The sequence below is a fragment of the Podarcis raffonei genome, chromosome 1, assembly GCF_027172205.1.
Source record: "Podarcis raffonei isolate rPodRaf1 chromosome 1, rPodRaf1.pri, whole genome shotgun sequence".
Classification (NCBI taxonomy): Eukaryota; Metazoa; Chordata; class Lepidosauria; order Squamata; family Lacertidae; genus Podarcis; species Podarcis raffonei.
This window is the reverse complement of record NC_070602.1, coordinates 68,475,237-68,498,636: the sequence shown is the minus strand read 5'-3', so window position 1 is coordinate 68,498,636 and position 23,400 is coordinate 68,475,237. Positions and strand designations below refer to the sequence as shown.

Here is a 23,400-nt window from a genome sequence, read left to right as displayed (position 1 = left end):
TCCATAATATCTCCAATCATACAATTTTAACATCACATATTTTAAATTATTGGACCTCCCTCAACCCCTCTGACAATCATCCATAATTGAATTCCTATCTTCACATTCCTTAATTATAATATCGCCTTTTAATACATTTTTCTATCCTCTTTTACATTTTTGCAATATTCCTTATTTTTTCACAAAGCTTCTTTAAAACACACTAGTGTTGTATTTTCCTCACATGCAGTTTTCAAATAATCTCTGAATTTTCCCCAGTCCTCTAAAAACTTATGGTCTCTTTGAAGTCTGATTTTCCCAGTTAATTTGTCAAGTTCTGCAAAATCTGTTAATTTTGCTCTCCATTCTTCCAGATTTGGTAGTTCTTTCTGCTTCCACCTTTGAGCCATCAATATTCTCGCTGCTGCTATTGCGTACTGAAAGAGTTTACAGTCCCTCTTATTTATATCATTTTTAGTTATTCCCAATAGGAAGGTCTCTGGTTTCTTCACAAAGCTATATTTCAGCATTTTCTTTAACTCGTTGTATACCATTTCCCAGAAACTCTTCACCTTCTTGCACTCCCACCACATATGAATAAATGTACCCTCCTTCTCCCCACATTTCCAACATTTGTTACAAATTTTGTACATTTTTGCTAATTTAACTGGCGTTATATACCATCTATATACCATCTTCATGACGTTCTCTTTCAACGTGGTACATGCTGTAAACTTCAAGTTTTCATTCCATATTTTTTGCCAATCTTCCAAATCTATACTATACCCTAAATCTCTGGCCCAATGGATCATTACTGCTTTAACTTCCTCATCCATCGTGTGCCATTCCAATAAGATTTTATACATTTTTGAGATTATCTTACAATCATTGTTAACAATTTCTGTTTGAAATTTCGAATCTTTTTCTTTATATCCTCTTTCTTTTACATCCTTTTTAAACATATCACTTATCTGATAATAGTGCAGCCAATCAAATACATGTTCTTTTACTTGCTCATATGGTTTCAATCTCCATTTCCCATCTTCTTTTACCACCAAGTCTCCATAAGTAATCCAATTACTCCTCATATTAATTTTCTTGACTCCCATAACCTCTAATGGGGATAACCAATGTGGGACCCCCATTTCTAGTATATTCTTATATCTGTCCCACACTTCCCCACCCTTCTCAATTCCTGAATGTTCATTAAATCTTGGATTTCAATTAATTATCCATTTTCTATTTTGCGTGTTCATGACAAATATTCAACTGATTTTTTAAAAACCTTATAAATGCTGTCCCTAATATGACCTTTAAACAGTTGAGTTTACTTTGGAAGTTTGAACCTTAAATAGCTTGGCTTAACAGCTTATTTGAAAACAGAAAAAAAGAACATTTTGTTCAGAAAGATTTTGCTTTCATCCAGAAAATTAAGATCTGTATGTAAAGCCAATTCTGCTTAAGTTTGTCCCAACAACCAATGAAAGGCTTGACCTAGAGGTGTACAATATTACATAATGCTTTCTCAATTTATACACATCCAGAGGTTGTGTCCATTAAATATTATTTAAGAGACAGTAGCAAAATATTTTGTGAAGGTCTCTTTTTGAAACAAATCTGATCATGACCTTTCATCATAATTTTGTCCTCCAATGCTGATTTAAAAATGGCACCTTTGAATCTATATTGAATGAGATTCTACGTGCATGCATACTGCAACTAACAGATTGTTTTCAAAAGCTTTGGTAGCTGATGATAATATATGGATTTATTTAAGCATAGTAAAGATGGAGGAAAAATATCTAGTTAACATTTAGGAAAAATAATGATTGAGATTAGCTCAGAACTTTGAAATTAATGAATTTCAAAGCAGTGCTTGGAGTACTTCTCTTGCAGCTAATGTTAAAACCAACTAACAGAAGAAGTTATTTAGAATTATTTGTGAAGTTGGATAGAAAGGAATTGATTTTGCATTCCAATCAGACTTGTGCTAGTATATATTATCTGTGTCGTTAGTCTTGTTAAAATATATTTAAAAAGCACACGAAAGCTTATACCAAGAACAAACTTAGTTGGTTTCTAAGGTGCTACTGGACAATTTTTTTATATATTTCGACTGTGTCAGACCAACACAGCTACCTACATTAGTCTTGTTAGTTTCTCTGCGGCAAGAACACTCCAGTTTCCCAAAGAAGAAGAAGAAGAAGAAGAAGAAGAAGGAGGAGGAGGAGGAGGAGGAGGAGGAGGAGGAGAAGAAGAAGAACTTTGTATGGTGATCTCAAAATCTAGGAGTTAGCTCTTTACAATATCTTGGCTGCAAGAAAGTTAAAACAAGCTTTGCTACTTTTGACCATTTCAATTATAACATCTTGCAAACAGGCATTTCACAAGATGCCTAGCCAATTCTACAGAATATAAAACAACTTTAATCTATAATTCTACCTCAAAGCATGCTAACATCACACTGCCTTCAATATTTACACACATTTCAGAACATGATCATTAGATCATGGTTTCTCAAACTTGGGCCTCCAGCTGTTTTGGACTACAGTTCCCATAATCCTTGACCACTGGTCCTGCTAGCTAGGGATGGTGGGAGAAGTAGAGTCATATCTCGGGTTGAATGTGCTTCAGGTTGAGCGCTTTTGGGTTGCGATCTGCGGCAACCCAGAAGTAATGGAGCACGTTACTTCCGGGTTTCGCCGCTCATGCATGCGCAAACGCTCAAAATGACATCACGTGCATGCACGGAAGCAGCAAAACGCAAGCCGCGCACGCGCAGACGCACCGTCGCGTCTTATGTTCCCGTTCACATCCCGAGGTACCACTGTAGTCCAAAAACAGCTGGAGACCCAAGTTTTGGAAACCCTGATATAATGCATCCACCTGGTTTTCCCAACTTCAATTTCATTCCAATTCAAATAGTGATAAAAGATTGGGGAAAGAATCCAGAATTCCTTGCTGAGATTTTCAAAATAGTGGCAAGCAGATAATTATTTTTTTAACAGGATGTTAGGGTCTGTACAGGCAACACTTCTTCATTCCTGCTTGGGAATGGGACCACCCAAAGATATTTGGGCAAACTCCTGCAACTGCAAGAGGAGGAAGGGGAAATTGGAAGGAATTCATATTGAAAAATAAATGAAAGGCGTACAGATCTCCCTCTTCATGGTTTCTACTGCCAGACAACCGTAGAATGATAAAACACAAAGAGAACAAATGTTAGCCAAAGTCAACCCAATAATATAGGGGGCATCAACACCACTCAAGGCTGCCCAAAAAAATAATGAGTAATAATAATTATAACTGAACTGCAGAGACTAGAGAAGGAAGCATAGCACAACAAGCAGATTGAATAAAGAAGGAAGAATCTGAGAAATGCTGGGGGACTTTCTCAGAAGAGTACAGAACTAGGATGAAAATATTGTACAATACTGTGGGAGAATGCGAAGCTTTTTGCAGCTCAACAGGGCAATAATTTCCTTGCATGAGGAGGGAGGGAGTGGATGCTATACTGCAATGAAGGAACACATCTTTTCTCATCCTCCCAAACACAAAGATGGGGTGCTCCATGAAGGGAAACAATAGCGAGTCTCAAAGGCACAAGTCTGAGAGCACATGGTGAAATTACTAGCAGCAACTGAGGCAGCTTGAGTCTGGTCAGTGTGTGGATGGGAAACACCTGAGAACCTCATGTACACCGCCTTTTGTTCAGAAAAACATGATGCAAATGTACCAACTTACTAGATCCCAGCTGTAATCAGGGGCTGGCTGGGAGACAGTAAAATGTAGTCCATCAATCTTATTGAAGTCCCTGAATATTCATCTAAACATTTAAAACTCCTTAATACCTTTAAATACATTTAAGTCAAGGATGCCATGTTAGATATATAAAACGTTATTCACTCTCCAGTATATTCTGAAACATCCTCACGACCAAGTAATTCCTGAATCCTTATTCTCCACCAAGGACCAACCACAAGGGAAATGAGCTTCAATCAAATTATGAAGCTAGTACTGTTGTTTTCTCAAATAATTAAAATAGAAGAATGTAAAAATTATACTAAGTAGCCAACCCTTGTCATATGAAGCAACTTTAAAAGTGCAATTATGAAAATATGATGCAGCAAACTGGCCAAATACCTAGAGATGTTCTTTCCTAAAAGCATTTTCTAGGCTTCTATTATTTTCCATAATTGATCTACAATTATTTCTTGGCAATTATAAACACATCACAATCATCTGATCTGGCATACTTGAAACCCTCTCTGCAAGGTTGACAAAATGTAGTTACAAGTTGACAAAACATAAATGTCACAAGTTGTGAAGCAGCCTTCTAGTCTATTCAAGCATACAGAATATTAGTTTTAATGAAAGCAGAAAAAGGAAACAATAAAAAGGTAGCCCAGTCTCTCTCAGTAGCATGTTTAATTTATCACATTGTTCTTTTATACCCTTTTCTTTTATACCCTTTTCTCCACCCCCACTGTTCTGCCCGGACACTGAGGTCCAGTGCCGCAGACCTTCTGGCAGTTCCCTCACTGTGAGAAGCAAAATTACAGAGAACCAGGCAGAGGGCCTTATTGGCAGTGACGCCCACCCTGTGGTATACCCTCCTACCAGATGTCAAAGAAATAAACAACTATCTGACTTTTAAAAGACATCTGAAGGCAGCCCTGTTTAGGGAAGCTTTTAATATTTGATGAATTATTGTATTTTAATATTTTGCTGGAAGCCGCCCAGAGTGGCTGGGGGAATAATAAATTATTATTATTATTATTATTATTATTATTATTATTATTATTATTCACAGGTCAAGATGCTGGTCTCAAAAATAGCTGCTAGGAGAGAAGAAAAACAAAAACAAACACCTAAAGTTACAAATGCTAGGATGGTTTTTTAAAAAAACAACTTGACTATTAATAGATTTTATTTTTCTTATGATTATTATCCAGAAAGATGCTGCTGCATGTGCATATCTTATGCATGCTTAGGTGCTCCATGGATGTCAGACTGTATATTTTGTCACAAAAGAAAAGCAGTGGATCCTCTCCAATTTTTCATTCTTAAAGTCAGAGATCCAATGACTGATTCTTATGTAACAACTGGTGGCCTAATTGAGGTGATAATATAATAATAATAATAATAATTTATTATTTATTATTTATACCCCGCCCATCTGGCGGAGTTTCCCCAGCCACTCTGGGTGGCTTCCAATCAAGTGTTAAAAACAATACAGCATTAAATATTAAAAACTTCCCTAAACAGGGCTACCTTCAGATGTCTTTTAAAGAGAAGATAGCTGCTTATTTCCTTGACATCTGAAGGGAGGGCATTCCACAGGGCGGGCGCCACTACCGAGAAGGCCCTCTGTCTGGTTCCCTGTAACCTCACTTCTTAGGGAACCGCCAGAGGGCCCTTGGCGCTGGATCTCAGTGTCTGGGCTGAACGATGGGGGTGGAGACACTCCTTCAGGTATACAGGATCAAGGCCATTTAGGGCTTTAAAGGTCAACACCAACACCTGGGTCCAGGATGACAGTAAGGAGATAGGAAAAGCTGATTTATCTCAAGAATTCACTAAAAGCATGCAGACACCTTTTTCACACTGACATCCTCTCTGAAGATGATGTTGAGACTAGTAATCTAGATCTACATGCAAGATTATTAAGCATTTACAAATGCACGTTACAGAGCAACTTACCAACTCTATTCCCTGTGGGAAAGGAGTGTCATCCAAATCCTTTAAGGGAAATCTCTGGATTATTTTCCCCAGACCATCTCCTGATCCTAAAGTGGAAGGAAAGGGAGAGAGGGAGAGGAGGAAAGAATGAGATTGTGAATGTTTTGCTTTTCCAGTCAGAAGTTTACACATATGAAAGAAGTCACAATCTAATGCATACTTGCATCTGGTTAAACTGTGACAAGAACCTTTTAAGTTCTAGAAACTGTATTCAAGTGACTGCTGAAGACTGCAGAATTTAAGTTCCAGCGACACATACATGGTACTCAATCTTGTTTTCAGAAACTATGTTCTGTATTTTTACACATAGCAGTGACATTAAGACCCACTGAATACTCAATGTATACTCTTAGACATAGGCATAATGATGCCACAATGTAATCATAAAAATTTTACTATGCACCCAAATTTTACTATGCACCCATCGTGGTACTTCTAGCACATCAACCACTATGGAGATTAAACCAGATAGAAAAATGTACAGTTGCATAAAAACACAAGGGGGAGCACATGAATGTGTCATCCCTACAGGAATATGTGACAGCATAGTACAAAATCAATTTAGCATTTCTACCTTCCGTGTACATTTATGGCTTGCCTCTATTCAAGGTATTGTAACTTAACTTGTCCCTGAGCAAACTCCCATATAGCTTCCGTTCAGTCACTGCAGATCTGATGTTGAATGGAAGATACATATTCAAGAACCAATGCAAGTAAACTCCAGTTTTACTGTACTGTAAAATACTACTTCATTGCAGCATATTATACACATTTTAATTTACGGTAATATAATTAAATGGAACCCAGTACTTGTACATGCTCTAACTGTGCTTGAAGCACCATAGAGTAAGCAAGAAAAGAAAGCTTAAAAGGTAAAGGTACCCTTGCCCGTACAGGCCAGTCTTGACAGACTCTAGGGTTGTGCGCCCATCTCACTCAAGAGGCCGGGGGCCAGCACTGTCCGGAGACACTTCCGGGTCACGTGGCCAGCATAACATCGCTGCTCTGGCGAGCCAGAGCCACACACGGAAACGCCGTTTACCTTCCCGCTAGTAAGCGGTCCCTATTTATCTACTTGCACCCGGAGGTGCTTTCGAACTGCTAGGTTGGCAGGCGCTGGGACCGAGCAACGGGAACGCACCCCGCCGCGGGGATTCGAACCGCCGACCTTTCAATCGGCAAGCCCTAGGCACTGAGGCTTTTACCCACAGCGCCACACCTCTATCTTAGAGGTCAGTTAAATATACAATTAGCTTGTGGGTGGGTGTTTTCAGGAGGGCGGGCAGTTTTGCTTCAATGCAGCAGTTTAAGCAACATAATAAGTGCCCATGAGAATCAGATCAACCTAGTTCAGCATTCTGTTCCCACAGTAGCCAATCAGATGCCTATGGGAAGCCCACAAACATCACACGAATACAACAGCAGTCTCTCCCTCATGATACCCAGAAACTGATACTGGAAGTAGTACAGCCACAACTGACAGCCTTATCCTCCATGAATTTGTCTATTTCCTTTCAAAGCCATCTAAGTTGGCAGCCATTATTACAGTGAACCATGGCAAGGAATGCCATAGTTTAACTATGCATTATGTCTCTCCTTAATCTCCCAACATTCACCTTCATTGGATGGTATTCTGAGAGGGGAAGATCTTCTTAATCCACTTTATGCATCCATTTTATACACCTCTTTCTTCCCCAAAACAAAGGGGCCCCAAACTTGTAATTTTCCCAACCCCTTGATCATTTTGGCTGCCCTTTTCTGAACCTTTTCCAGCTCTACAGTATCCTCTTTTTTATGTGTGGCAATGAGAATTTTATATAGTATCCCAAATGCAGTTGCACTACAGATTTGTATCGAGGCAATGTAAGATTGGCAATTTTATTTTCAATCCACATATTTTAAACAAGCTGTCCACTGCAACCCCAAGATCCCTTTCCTGGTCAGTAACAGCCAGTTCAGTGCACTACAGTGGTACCTCGGGTTACATACGCTTCAGGTTACATATGCTTCAGGTTACAGACTCCGCTAACCCAGAAATAGTACCTCGGGTTAAGAACTTTGCTTCAGGATGAGAACAGAAATCGCGCAGCGGCGGCGCGACAGCAGCGGGAGGCCCCATTAGCTAAAGTGGTGCTTCAGTTTATGAACAGTTTCAGGTTAAGAACGGACCTCCGGAACGAATTAAGTACATAACCAGAGGTGCCACTGTATTAGTGTTAATGTAAGGTTAGGAAGTTTTGCCCCAAACAGCATCACTTAAGGAAGGAAGCTGCAAAGTGCTTTTTACATACAATACACTTCTATCCAGTATCTGCAATAGACCATATTAATTTTAAGTTGCCATTAATTTTAAGTTGTATAATCAAGTTGCCGACATTATGAAAACATATTGTGTAATATGGAAACATTCTATCATACTTGCATAAAATCTAGATATATAGTACCAGGATACTATTCTAATTTTATATTCCTTGTTAAAGATCAGATTGAAAGAAATAGAACAGATATCCAGAATACAACTGGTTGTATCATCAAGGTTTAAACACGGAGTGATCTGAGGGATCAATTACAAAACTGCAACATCACAAAAATATAATATACAAAGTTATGCAGGAATACACTTGTAAGTAGCCCCAAATATTGATTACATAGGACTGTATCCAATTGTGTCCCTGAACTTATATCAAGCTTCTGTGAGTAGAATGGGGGGATAGTTTTTGCTGAGTCACCCTCCCCTCTGAATCCCTTCCACACAATCTGCCCCAGAGCATTGGGGACCGTTTGGAACAGCATGGAGGGGGGCTGCCAGAGAAGGGAGGAATTCAGAGAAGTCACCTTCCACTAGATCCATGAGCTGCTGGTTTCTTCAGTTGTTGAAACATCAGCAAAATGCATCAGTAGTTCTGTGCTCTTTTTTATTCTCCTTATATGAAGGGGATGTGGTCTTTTAAGGTCAGGAGGAGGGAGGGAGAAGAGAGAGAGAGTACATGACTTTATGTGGCTGCTGTATCATTGCCTGCTGTCTCCTGACTGGAATGTGTAGCACAATCTCATTCTGGCTGACTCTTCTGGCTTTGAAAAGGACAGGCACCTGGGATGTTGCCATCCCAGAATATTGGGGAGGTGACTGGAAGTGGTAGCAGAAGCAGGCGGAAGCTTAGCAGAGAATGAGTGAAGACTCTAAATAACTGCTTGCAAGACAGCATTAATATTGCTGTACATCAGAGCGACTCCCTCCTATTTCAATGTAGCCTCCCAAGAATGAAGTCATCAAAAATAAAATAAGGATATCAGACCTAACACCCACATTTCTCTAAAAAAATGCAGCACATTCTACTTTTAAAAAAAATCTCAAGGGAAAAGTACACACCAAATTCTTCTAATATTTTGATATAAATTTGTGATGATCCCTGATTATTCTTTGTTCCTTAGACCCATAAAGTCAACTCACAACATTAAACTGCAATAAAATTCCTAGCTCCCATAAATTCACCGGGTCATTGACTTTAACAATCTTCAACTGACTCGTTCAATTGTTAGCTAGTCTCTTGTTTTGGATATCTCTGATTACAGGATTTCTATCACACTGTAAATGCGAACACACACATCATTTTACATTCTTAAATATGGCAACAAAGAAGGTGTTAGCAGAAAATATTTTATTAGGAGCATATGAAAAAAAATTGTAGCAAGCAAGGCTGGTTTCAAGTTCAACAGACTAGTGGCAGTTATGACAACATTCCATAAATATTGGGAGGCAACGTTCCAAAGAACAACTCCTTGTCAAATCAAATTTCATTCAAACTTCCAGATTATAATGTAGTATTAATGAAGTCTTACAAATTTGGAATGTATATTCTTTCTCATCTTTTGCTGCTCATGCCCCAAACTACCTCCCACAAAACATATTCAGAACACATTCTCTTTCTTCTCTTCAAAGCCCATGCATCATTTCGCGACATAGTAATTCAGTTTTACTAGCAAACTAGGGGTTAAACTAACCCCCATAAGAGATACAGACACATATCGCATGACACACCTACACACTGCAGCTGACACACTAACATGTTGCAACACACAGTTTGGAAAGCTCTGCCTTACTGAAACAGAGTAGACATACATTAACTAAACTGAATGCATACCCTCCTATTTCATCCTTCTCACTTAGCCCATAGCCTTCTTTGTGTTGAGCCTCAGAGGACTGTAAGCTCCTTTTTGTAACTTCATAAAGTTCCATGCACATCAAGCTTCTTTGAGTAACTCCACCCTTACATACATTCTTTCAGTGCTAGAAAAAACAGTTAGACTTCAGTTGAGAGTTAAGATTACCAATTAGTTATTTTTGTGATCCTGCAGTGCCCTAAACACAACTGCTCCCAGATTCAGATTTGCAAAGTATAGATCTTAACTCCTATCTCCAATGTGGATACCTCTCACTAAAGTCTCACACCAGCTGTAGAATACACTTTGGGGCTCTCTCTAGGACAGCTTTCCCATTCCTTTGCCCTCCAAATGATATGGATCACAACTTGCCTCAGCCCTAGTCATCATGGCAGTCAGGGATGGTAGGAGTTACAGTCCAAAACATGTGAAGGGCACCAGTTTGGGAAGGTTGTACTAGGACAAAAAATGATTACCATATACTGGAACAGTCACTCTGGGCTCTTTCAGTCTTGGAGTCAAGAAATCTCAGTCTTCTAACCTAAATGAAGAGGGTACGCCATGTGACAGTAACAATGGTGAGCCTGCAGGATGCTTCACCCTGCAATACACACAAATTCAAGAGCAAGAGAGGCTGAAACTAATTGCAAATTAGTAAGCAGTCAAACTTCTTACAATGCCTATCATCTGGTGACATTATTACAGTAGGATCCAAAGAATCTAGTGGAAATCTGTGGGGCTCTAGTTGCTCCTCTCTCTCAGTGCAGATCTCTTAACCCCCCAAGAAAGTCATTCTATGGATTAAGGAATCTCCAGAATAGCACTGGAGAGGGGCAGCAAGCAGGAGAGATAGTGTGATAAATCCCCAAGCTTCCTACATGTAGAAGCAATTACAAGAAGGAAAAGACTTCTAAATATTTTCTTTTTCATTCCTCATTTACAGTAACATATCAGTGGCAGGATAACACTCTCTCTCTCTCTCTCTCTCTCTCCCTCTCTCTCTCTCTCTCTCTCTCACACACACACACACACACACACACTTATGTCCTTCCATACCAGGCCTGATGGTTAGAAACCTGCCTATCTCAATGAATGAACGTTTTCAAGTTTTAGCTGATTAATCTACCAAATCAGCTAAAGAATGGAGCCCTGCTTTTCTCATGTACGTGCAGGTACATATTTGGGGGGGGTTGGGGGGTGGAGGAGGCTTAAAAATCAAAAAGGCCATTTGGGCTACCCAAACACCTTGCAGCTTTGCTACTCTTTCTAGGTTTGAATTTTGTGTTTTTCATGACTATGAACACACCTGAAATTTAATGTCTAGCAAACTTCTGCCCAAATGCAAATATACATTTTATAAAAGCAAAGCAAAACAGGTCTCCCTTCCTTCTGCATTTGTAATATCTATACATCAGCTCTTAATGATGGATGTCAAACAAAATGGAACACTACATAAGGGCCTCTTATGCATTTGTGACACACAATCTATAAGAAAGACATGTTTTCCAAAAGCATAAAAAATTTAATTTGATATTAGCTTGTACAATGCATATGGAAGGAAAATATGTGCTCATCAGATGAAGAATATATTAAAATGCCCTAATGTTGATTATAGAATCTTCCATGTGGACCAACATGGCTTTCAGTATTCAAATTGAGTTCTCTTTATAACTACTACTCTGAAATATCTGAACTGCTCCCTGAAACTAACCCTGGCCATACACAATACTGTAACATTCACATATTTTATGAGAAAGTCTGGGACCATACCATCTACAAAAAACAGGGGGTTGGACTTAAAGACCCTTAGGGTTCCTTCCAACTCTATTCAAGGAAGAATCTTATGTCCCCATACACTCAACCTTCAACTAAAATCTTGTAAACAACCATTTTGGTTTAATTAATACACACAGAACATTAAAATCCTGGCAAAGATTTCTAGTTCCTGAACCTCAGTATCCCTCAACTCCCTTCTTATATAAATCTCAGCTATTAAAGGTCACATGCCATCTCCTGCTTGCCCTTTAAATTCCACGAGCAAATTGTTAGTGCAACTTACATTCCAAATTAATGAGATGTGCGATAAACTGTGCCTCTTTCCCTGTGAGGCATGGATAACAATATATTTAAGCTGCATTTATTTTTAACTCTGTGTTTAATGTTTGGGGTACAAATTGTTTAGTTTGTCTAAAGTAGTAAGTCACAAGCATTGGGTATATACATACAGATACACACATATACACTTATATATGTGCACATTCATATATGCATGCTAACTCGTGTGAACTTATGGATTGTGTGTGATGCAGAAAAGCAAAGCTGCAGTATCATTACACTATAATATAAAATGACACTGCAAACAAATATACAACAATGCAATGAATAGTATTGGCACTTCAAACAGTTTCATAGCATTCAAGCTGGTTTGCAAGATTAATTTCAACGGTAAAAGAAAGCGTCATCTAAATATAGGTAAAGGGGTAAAGGGACCCCTGACCGTTAGGTCCAGTCGCGGACGACTCTGGGGTTGTGGCGCTCAACTTGCTTTACTGGCCAAGGGAGCCGGCGTACAGCTTCCGGTTCATGTGGCCAGTATGACTAAGCCGCTTCTGGCGAACCAGAGCTGCACACGGAAACACCGTTTACCTTCCCACTAGAGTGGTACCTATTTATCTACTTGCACTTTGACGTGCTTTCAAACTGCTAGGTTGGCAGGAGCAGGGACCAAGCAACGGGAACTCACCCCGTGGCGGGAGCTAAAATGAATAAATCACCACTATACAAACTGTAATCAATTATGCAGCTAAAATTCATTATATAAACTGCACAGAAAATAAATATACATTGTCCTGCCAATATAAAAATGAATATTTACTATACTGGCTTTTAACTGACTGAAAGAGATATTTCCCATTTTTATTCTTTCAGTAGCTATATAGCAGGACTGACTAGACTTTTTTTGGCCCAAAGGTAAAATTAAAGGTTGGTCACTCCTCCAAGGGTAACATGCTATCAGTGGTCATGGCAAAAGTGGTCACCAAACACGCATCTGCATACTGCATTCACAGCACATATAAAGCCCCACATGTAGGAACAAATCATACTTATTCCTGCAGTGCTGAGCTAAGTATATCCTAACCCTCTCCTCCATATCGAGCATTGTGATACTTCACACTGCAGGTGTAGGGTCCCATACTTGCTCTTTACTTAAAAAAAAAAAGTCATCCACACATTTTACAATTTGGCTTTTACTTGCTATACTACATCATCCAACCAAAGTTCTTCTAAATATCACGCAGACCTTCAAAAGAGTGGAAAACAGAGTGATAGCCTGCAATTTTAACAACATTGCCTTACTTATTTGTTTTTAATCTATTTTTCTTTTAACAGAATGCCAACTCCTCTCATCTGCCCTCTCCTTAGGAATGAAACTGACTGTCCAGAGGCTTCTTGGTATCCATCTGTCTTGGGCGACAATGGAAGAGTGCACCATCAGGGGTGAAGTCAAACCATTGGAGAACTACAGTGCGTGCTGTGGCTGTAGAGGCCAATATGGGAGACACATGTTTTGTTACAGCTGGGGCAGATGAAGGCATCCTGTTGTGCTGATGCAGATTCACTACAGGAAGTTGTTTATGTGGTCTATTTTGGAAGTTTCTGAAAGGTTTATGCAATATTTTTTACATCATTATTAACACTGTCAAGACAAAGCCTGGCTGTCGGAAACTTCATAGAACACCCCCCCCCCAAAAAAGAGCATCTTCATCATAAGAAAGAATTGTCTGTCAGTTGAAAAGAGACAGACACCTGCTCCTTGAAAAGCTAATCATGAGCAGTACTACAAATGCTTCTTTGAAAAAGCTATTTTTGGTAACTTGCCTTAGGAGTGTTTGAAAACCCCTTGTACAATGTAAGCTAGTTTAAAAGATTACTGAATACTGGGGGGAAACTGTCAGTTTAAAAAAAATCATTTACAACCAAATGTGTTTTTTCAAACCTTTGGTAAGTTCAAAAGGCACCAGAAAGTCGGATGTGTCTAATTAGTAGAGAATGCAGCATTGCTCAAGAATATGCAAAAAATAAAAAAATAAAAAGCTTCTCAGGGCCAGATGATAAGTTCAGCACAGGGCACTTCAACATTCAATATAAACAAGATCTTTCATATAAAAGATACAGAAGTAAAACACTTTAAAACTGTTTTATTAAAAAGGAGGGACAAGGAAACTATGCAGGGAAAGCATAGATGGGATCTCAGCACTGTACAAATTAGGATGTTTGAAAGTCAATGCAATTAGTAGTTAACCCTGTGACACACAACTCCAACCCAAACAACCCACACGGGGTTCATCCACACTTCTGCTTCTCGCATACCTAGAAAGCATAGGTCAGAGAGATTTTCCACTTGTCCTGTGCTTTCTAGGCATGGGTCCAAGCAGTTTTCTGCTTCCCCTGCCACTTTCCCTGTGGAAAACCAGCTCTTTAGTGCTGAATCAGAACAAATGTCAATCCGGAGGAAAACTGATGTTTGCTCTGATTCAGTGGTAAAGATTGTGTTTTCCAGTGAGAAAGTGGTAGGGCAAGAAGAAGTCTGGATGAGACTTAATATTTTAATTAAGACAAATTCTGTCAAGAACATACTATGCTGGCTGTAATTTAAAGTGTTTTTATTGTCATGAAAGTGAATATTTTATATAGTACAATAAGAAGAAATTCTACCAACTCTTCACTCTTAGATTCCCAAAGACAGAGGATTAGAGCTGGTGAACATTTCAAAATTTATAAACTATGGCCTAAGGTCCCAAATGAAGTCAAAGGGCAGGACTACAAGTCTTCACACTGAAATTCTTCAGGGAATGAAAACCACCTGTGTGAACTGACTGTTCATTTTAATAGGATGGACTTGTTGGCCAAAATGAGCATATTTTGTCTATTTTGCAAAACAGATGCCGTATGTATTACTAAATGCATACCACTAAAAACTTGCTAATGTCCAAGAAATAATCAACATATATTGCAGTAAGTCAGTCGTACCCTGGTATAATCAGCAGTGAATTATTTTCTTAGCCACATTGCTGATGCTTTGCATTTTCAAAAGAAGAAGTCATTAGAATGAAAGACATAATAAAATTAAATGAGTTGAAATCTGAGACCAGGGATCTGGTAATATTGCATTATGATCAGAGCTCCATAAATCCAGTCAGGTTTCTAAAAACAGCCCTTTCCAAATCTGTGGATGACCTCTTCTTCGATATTCTCTCTGGAATAATGGAAAGATCATATACACTTCCCCATATAAATCTGAATTTAAGCCATGTTGCCTAAGTCTTCCAAATAACAGCAGTATGTTGGTCAGCTGATGAGGGATTATTGTCCTGAATGCCAACAAGGCCAGGCTAAAAGGTCTGTGCCAAAACCAACTGCCTGAAGTAGTCTCACTTATTTCAGAAGTCTCAGATACGTTTTAATCTGTTTGCATCCTTGAGATGTATAAATTGATTATTTATTCCTAGCAGCTAATACAGAGACAATCAAGTATTTGGTGATGAACAGTCAAGTTATCTGACCTGAAAGAACTGCTGCCAACTACGAGGCAGTATGCCTCTGAATGCCAGTTGTAAGCAAGTGAGAACAAGTGTTGAGTGTTGTGCTCATGTCCTGCTTCTGGGCTTCCCATATGCATAGAAATGGCCACTGAGAGAGCAGGGTGCTGGACCAGATGGGCCTTTGGCCTGATCCAGCAAGTTGCTTCTTAAGTATTATGAGATAGTCAAAATGATGAACGAGGCCTATTTCTGTACATACAAGTACACAGTCAGTTTTTAGTACTCTATGTCCTTAATACCACCATCTAATGCATTGTGTTTCCATGTAAATTCTGTCAAACTGTTTCCAAATATGGTGGTACCTCAGGTTAAGTACTTAATTCGTTCCGGAGGTCCGTACTTAACCTGAAACTGTTCATAACCTGAAGCACCACTTTAGCTAATGGGGCCTCCTGCTGCCGCCGCACCGCCAGAGCCCGATTTCTGTTCTCATCCTGAAGCAAAGTTCGTAACCTGAAGCACTATTTCTGGCTTAGTGGAGTGTGTAACCTGAAGCATAGGTAACCTGAGGTACCACTGTATCAGATCTAAATTTGTTTTTCTTTTCCTACAAAACAGAAGCTCTGAGCTATAATAAAGACAATGCCAAATGACAACACACACAATAAAGAACTTCACCTTCAGTTAAGAAGTGGTCAACAATGCAACCAAACCAGAACAGGTGCACTTATCAGCATTGCCATTAGCCATGCACTCATAAGCAACACAACATGTACTGTATTATAGGTCCTGGATCAGTTTTTGGAGGTAGTGGTGGACTGGATAAAGGCCAATAATTTGTGATTGAATCCCAACAGGACAGAACCCGGGGGGAGTTGATGCTTTCCAGATCAGGGAACTGGGAAAGTTGCCTGTTTGGGATGTGTTTGCATTTCCTTTGAAGGAACAAGTACATAGTTTGGGGCTGCTTCTGGGTCAATCATTGTCACCAGAATGACCACAAGTGACCTCAGCAGCTGCGAACACCTGTACTAGCTTTGACTGGTTCATCAGCTGTGCCTGTTCATGGACATGGGCAACCTGGCTATACTGACCCATTTGTTGATAACCTTTAGGTTGGATTTGGCTACTGCTAAAATTGATCCAGAACTCATAGTCATTCATCACATCAAAGGGAAGCACATCCAAGTGTCTGCCACTAACCAGGGCAATAAAGGTCACTGGAATGCTGCATCCCCTAGCTTCCAAGAAGACCATCATGACTGGAGCAAGAACAGCCTGGCAAGAACAGCCAGCGAAAGAGAAGTTTCCATAATGTTTGCTTTACTCTTCCCTTCTCGTCCTTTTCCCCTTTTGTATCAAGTCTATTAGATTGTGAGCCTGCATCATCATTGTTTTACAAATTTATAAACCTCTTCATGGCCAGAGGCCATCTAAGCAGTACACAAGATTAAATTCTAAAGACATATAAAACCATTTCTATAGGTACACAATCAATATTGCACAAATGACTAGGTCATACATCAGGGAGGGGTTATGTGGTGTTAGGAGAGGGGTAGTACCTCTGGTGGAAGATATGTCAAGCCTCTTCTGGGATAGTTTGTCTACCTTTGGTCCCCACCCTGCACTCAGCTCTCACCTGTGGCTCATTGAAGCTGTCAGCATATGACAGAAGCCACACCCTGAGAACAGCTTTGACTGGTCAGCTAAACCAGGTGAAGGTAGTTGATGGGTTTCAAACCCTCAGTGAGTAGGGACTTCACCTGCATGTAAAGACGGGCTCTGGCAGATTGAGCAGATGAGACCAATAGTGGATCCAATTGTCAAGAAGGCAACCGCCTTCTTGCACATGCTGTAAAGGGAAGTGAGGGGCAGATGGGGCTCGTCAACCTGGGAAGGTAGCCCATCTAGGAGATAGAAAACTCTGATTCTAAAGCTCCACTGCCTTGCAGGATATATTCAGGAAAAGAGAAGGATAAGGAGTAAACCCTACACAAATCCAGAGTAGAGTCCCTAAGACAGTTTGATGGTGCCTTGTACACCTCCTTCCTGCAACTCCTGCAGCTAAGCAGGTGTCAAACATATTGTTCTGCTTTCCTTGGACCACATTAGCGAGGCTGAAATGGTGGGTCTTGTCATCTGAACAGGATCTTCATACACACTGCCTAGGCTTGCGCTCTGGGAGGTTACTTTGGTGCTGCTAACACAGCAGTTTGACTTTAACCCTGGAGTTGCACTCCATGGTCTCTCGAGACAGATGGATTCCAACTATATCATATATCAGAAGGTCTTCTTAAAGAGTAGGTACCTAACAGCATGGTAGTGATTGTCTGCCTACAGTAGCTTTGGCTGGCAATTGATTCCAGAGGACTAGACATGCAATACCAAAAGTGCACCTCTGGGCATATGGTACTTTCAGCAGTGCCCCACCTGAGAAGTCTATTTGCTTGGCAGAGACATATGAAACGAGGCAGTCCCTTAAGGAACCCAGTTCCAAACTACTAAGGGCTTTTCATACTAAAAATAAAACCTTGAACTACACCTCATAGCATACTGGCAGCCAGTGCAGCTCCCTCAGCAGAGGTGCTATACAGCATTAACAGGATTCCCCTATCAACAACCTACCTGTTGTCTTCTGCACCAGCTGCAGTTTCTGGGTTAAACCCAAAGGACACCCCATTTATGGATATCCAAACAGCATTGATAATCTTCAAAAAATTGTTATGGTAATATATATTATTTCAGTTATAGGATTTTGATAACAGCTTTTGAAAACGAAATGTGGCTTATTTAATATTTGGAGTGGGGTGGGACAGACTTGTTTCCATGTAAACAATCAGAATGGGCACTTGTACTACCTTTGCTAGGTAAATTAAATGCAATTGAATATGCTTCTGAATGCTTCATTCCAAAATTAGCACTAAGAGCCAAAGAACATAGGTAAATAGGTGAAGCATGTGACTGATCCATGAAGGATCAGCCATAAAGTAGACATAAAACTACAGTGGTACCTCGGGTTACATACACTTCAGGTTACATACACTTCAGGTTACAGACTCCTCTAACTCAGAGGAGTACCTTGGGTTAAGTACTTAATTCGTTCCGGAGGTCCGTTCTTAACCTGAAACTGTTCTTAACCTGAAGCACCACTTTAGCTAATGGGGCCTCCTGCTCCTGCCGTGCCGCCGGAGCACGATTTCTGTTCTCATCCTGAAGCAAAGTTCTTAACCCGAGGTACTATTTCTGGGTTAGTGGAGTCTGTAACCTGAAGCATATGTAACCTGAAGCGTATGTAACCCGAAGTACCACTGTAATCACCATTATTCCTTCATTCACAGGTATTCACTACTCAAGGAACAATTGGCAAAGAATAAACAAGTTCTGCTTTAATAAAGAGAAATCATAATATTAAATAAAGGCTGTGAACAACCATAAAATCATAGAATTGTAGATTTGGAAGGGACCACAAGAGTCATCTAGTCCAATCGCCTGCTATGGCCAAATCTGTCTGAATAATGTAAAGCAGAATGATGATCATTCAATAATGATAGACATTAAATTTTACTCTCTTGAATGGAAACGAACTGAAGAAAACTGACATATCTGCATTTTTTTGTGGTGTTTGGCACATATTCAAGTATTGGCTTTAGGTTCATGCCCTAAATGGCACAACATTAAACTTTCATATTTTTCACCATTACTTGGCTAGGCTGATTGTAGGTTAATTTATTATGAATTGGGAAAGACTATTAACACAGTCTTACTTTGCAGCAATGGTTTTCACATATTTTTAGTGGTGTGGAAAACAGCTGGTACTATAGTTCAACATTCAAAAGGCAAAATGGTCTTCAAAAGTCTGATTCCATGCCAAATGACGCAAATTAACAATCACAAACTAAAGAAAAGTTAGTTTCCAGACTCTGACATACTGAGAATAAAGTCTCACCAGTTCCAAGTACTTTGGATTTTTGGATTTAAACCCAATATATAAATTAAGCATGTCAGAATGGCTTCATCCAAGCATCTGGAAAATGCCTTGTGATTAGCAAAATATCTGAAAAAAGCACAATGAAAATATGTTCCAACAAAAGAAGCCAATTTACTCAGAACACTAAATATCAATCTCAACAGTTTGTACGTACATGCAGAATAGCCCTTCCACACACACATTTGATCCTGTTATAGGCTGGAAGAGAGTACTAAACTAGAGACTGGGGCTGGTTTGTCAGCTACCACATGTTCAGAGACCCCCTGGTGATAGCAGCAACAGCTCTGAGTACCAGTATTAACATCCAGGAAATCATTCAGTAATCCTACTTTTAAAAAATCAATTTCTTCTGAGATTAAAACATGCAGGTATCTGTCTCTGGAATTAGATCTTTTTTCTACACTGTCGGTATTCCATATATGAAGAACCTTTCTGCTCTCCTTTTTCATAACATGGGCTGCATCCCTACTAATGCCTTTTAACACAGCAGAGACTCTGCTGTTCAACTATCACCTGTGGAAGCCTTCTCCATGAACCAGGTGACCAAATGAAGCAGACATGTGAGGAAAGGGTAAGTAACACTTACTTACTTACTTACTTACTTACTTACTTACTTAGACTAATAAGGGCACAATAATAAGGGCTCTGTAGTATTTAAATCCTTTAAGAACTTACAACTTAGGAGCTAAATTCTAGGGGTAGGAAGTCTGTGTTACCCTAGCAGCAAAGCTAGAGAACTCATAGTAAACTAGACTAAAACCACCAATTTTTGGAGAAGGGGTAAAAATGAAGCTTTACCATCCAACAAGTTCCATACAACACAAATTTAGTTAGCAGGGGAGTCAACTTAGTTTTTAAAAAGGCAGGCTTAAACACCTACCCACCCCACTGTTTTCTTAGTTTATAAACATTAGGCTGTTGTTGTAGATAGAAAAAAGACTCAGTTGAAAGTTCCAGTTGTTAGTGCATTTCAAAACAGGTGAAAATCTAGTCTAGTGACTACTAGCCACGATGGCCATGCTCTGCCTCCACAGTTGGAGGCAGTAATGTTTCTGAATACCAGTTGCTGGAAACCACAGAAGGGGAGAGTGCTTTGTGCTCAAATCCTACTTGCGGCTTTCCCACAAGCATCTGATTGGCCCTTTCAGAACACGGAGCTGAACTAGATTGGCAACTGGTCCGATCCACCAGGCTCTCATGTTCTTAAGCAGATTTAGAATGAAGGTTCTACATTATTTCCCACATTAGGATGCACTATGCACACAGAAAACGCAGGATGACTATGTTTCATAAAGCACTGGGGGAACGAAGAGAAACATCTAATAAAAAAAATCACTTAGGTTAGTTTTAATTAGGAAAATATATGTTTTATGTACATAAATGACAGGTATTTTCTTAAATACTGTACTTCGAGTTACTTCATTGGCCTTTTGCTCAAAAGGCGCAACCTGTACAGTGGTACCTCGGGTTAAGTACTTAATTCGTTCCGGAGGCCCGTTCTTAACCTGAAACTGTTCTTAACCTAAAGCACCACTTTAGCTAATGGGGCCTCCCACTGCTGCCGTGCCGCCGGAGCACGATTTCTGTTCTCATCCTGAAGCAAAGTTCTTAACCCGAGGTAAATATTCTGGGTTAGCGGAGTCTGTAACCTGAAACATATGTAATCTGAAGCGTATGTAATCCGAGGTACCACTGTATTTTTATTGTTTCAACTTAGTTATACAAAAGTCAGTCATTATATATTTTCTTGGGATATAGTTCAGAAAGGTTAATTTAAAAAAAGAGACATTGTACATACTTTTGTAAACCAAGAAATCTTTAATAAAATAAAAAAGAAATGTTAATAAAGCTAGTAAGGGCTCAAAAGAAAGTGAAACCTCTGGCTTTTGTGTGGTTGAAATATAACCTACAGTTACTAAGGTAAGGGTCATATCCATTCCGCACTCACTTTTTACCTCTGACCCCGCACACCTCTGGCATGCAGTACCCAAAAGGTTGCCCAATAAAGAATGCAGCCCTTTGACTGAAAAAGGTTCCCCACCCTTGACTTAAAGTTAGCCTCAGCTTCTTTGGTTCCAATCCAGTGGACAAATTACAAAAAGAACATTTGTGAACTAATTCATCATTCCTGTTACAATTGACTGCTCTGCTAGAAACATGAGCCTCTCAGGAAAAATCAAAATTGAATGAACCGATTAAACAGATCAGGGTGTGCTTGCAAATTACACTTGGATGCCCTTCACTTTCTTCCTAATGCCATGTGTCTAATGTTTGAAGTCTGATACCGCTCCATTCTGTCAGCAAGGTATCTTTTAGATCCCCATGCATAACTTCATCGGGCGAGAGGTCAAGTATAATCCACATAAGAAGGTTTGGCAAAATGGCAAAGTGTAACATTTGGCTGCATGTTATGGGTTACATCAACTGTACCATAGATTTGGTAAGGTAGCTACTCTGAATGAATTGCTCCATATGAGGAGAATGCAAGCTCTGAAAGTTTTTTTGGGGGGGTGGATAGAAAATACACTTGTCAGTAGTCAACCCCAGCCTCGCTTTGTAACATGTGAGCACTGTCCTGATGCTAAGAATTCCAGGGCTTCTACAAAGGCTATTTTCAGAAACTGACTATCAGCTCCCATCATAGCAGCACTCATAACATTCAGAAAGAGTCGTGTGTAAAAGTCTAGCGCCTTGGCTCTCAACATAAAGGACAGAAAAACAAGATAAGAATGTGTCTGTGTTTCCATATACTGAATTGCAGCCAAATTTCTGAATGGTGTTATGTTTCTAAACTATTGCAATTTAATTTTTATTGGCCTTTCACTTTGACACTGAACGTTACCCTTCAGAGGCAACAATTCACTTGTCCTAGACTAAAGCAGTCCCTAGATCAGTGTTTCTCAAAATTGGGTCTCCAACTGTTGTTGGATTACAACTCCCATCATCCCTAGCTGGCAGGACCAGTGGTCAAGGATGATGGGAGTTGTAGTCCAACAACAGCTGGAGACCCACTCAACAGGCTATTAGCAGGATTACTTGCTCACAAGTAGACCTTTTGTTCCTTGAAGCCTTTATCCTGCATATAACAATGGCAGGAAAAGTGGTAGTCCATGAAACACAGCAAGCTGAAGCAGAGGGTCAGAGAGCCATGGTGGATTTCTTTTTGAATCCAAGGAAGAGGACCCTCTTCAAGTGTAAATGCTGTGAGCCCCTCCATCACAGGCTCAAATTGTAGATATGTGTGTATGTGTATGAATAAACCATATATCATAAAGGCACCACAGTCTCCATTGTGCCTTATTTCCAAAAGGAACCTTAAACCCTGGGTAAGTGCACCTGGGACACCTGAAATCTCGCACCATGGCAGGTAATATTATTTTCCTAAATTCTAGTCTAATATTCATCCTGCTCAGAAGACTAGGATAAATGATTTACTTTGAAGCACTTGGTGAAAATAATATTGAAAGACATTCACCTTTTCACCTCCTCTTTAATTCCATGCAGCACAATACTCTGCATGTTTACTGAAAGGTAAGTCTGGCTGTATTTAATGGTGCTTATTCTGAGTTAAAGAAGCAATCCTATGTTTGGGAAACCAGAGTAATTTATGCTATCTTAAATTAAGATGGTGTAAAATGCACCAAATCTAAACACTGTGGGGCTACTGCTAGCTGAGCTGCCATAAGCCTGGCAGAGGGGATATAATATTTAAAAATAGTTTGACTTCTTAAACCACCACCAGGTTGCCACATCACGTGATCAAGCTGAACAGAGTTAAGATCCAGAGTAAATTCTGCTGCCTAGTCCTGCATCTGCCACTCCCCCAGAACTCTGATTTTTCACGGCTTATAGCAACGTACATTCCACTAGTCTTGGCTGAGCCAGGATGGGAGAATTATGTCAGATATTATATTGGCATAGCTCAGTTAAGATGGGAACCTACTTATGAGACAGATATGCCACATTTTAGCTCACTTATTCTGACAG

General features: G+C 39.7%; 1 protein-coding gene across 1 annotated transcript in view; it reads right to left on the bottom strand.

Moving 5' to 3' along the window:
- The window catches only part of SBF2 (SET binding factor 2), a 206,580-nt gene that overhangs the window by 161,945 nt on the left and 21,235 nt on the right, over positions 1–23,400 (bottom strand). Inside the window, exon 3 of the mRNA XM_053391246.1 lies at positions 5,683–5,768. Coding sequence (XP_053247221.1) covers positions 5,683–5,768 — 86 coding nt within the window. The remainder of the gene's footprint in view (positions 1–5,682; positions 5,769–23,400) is intronic.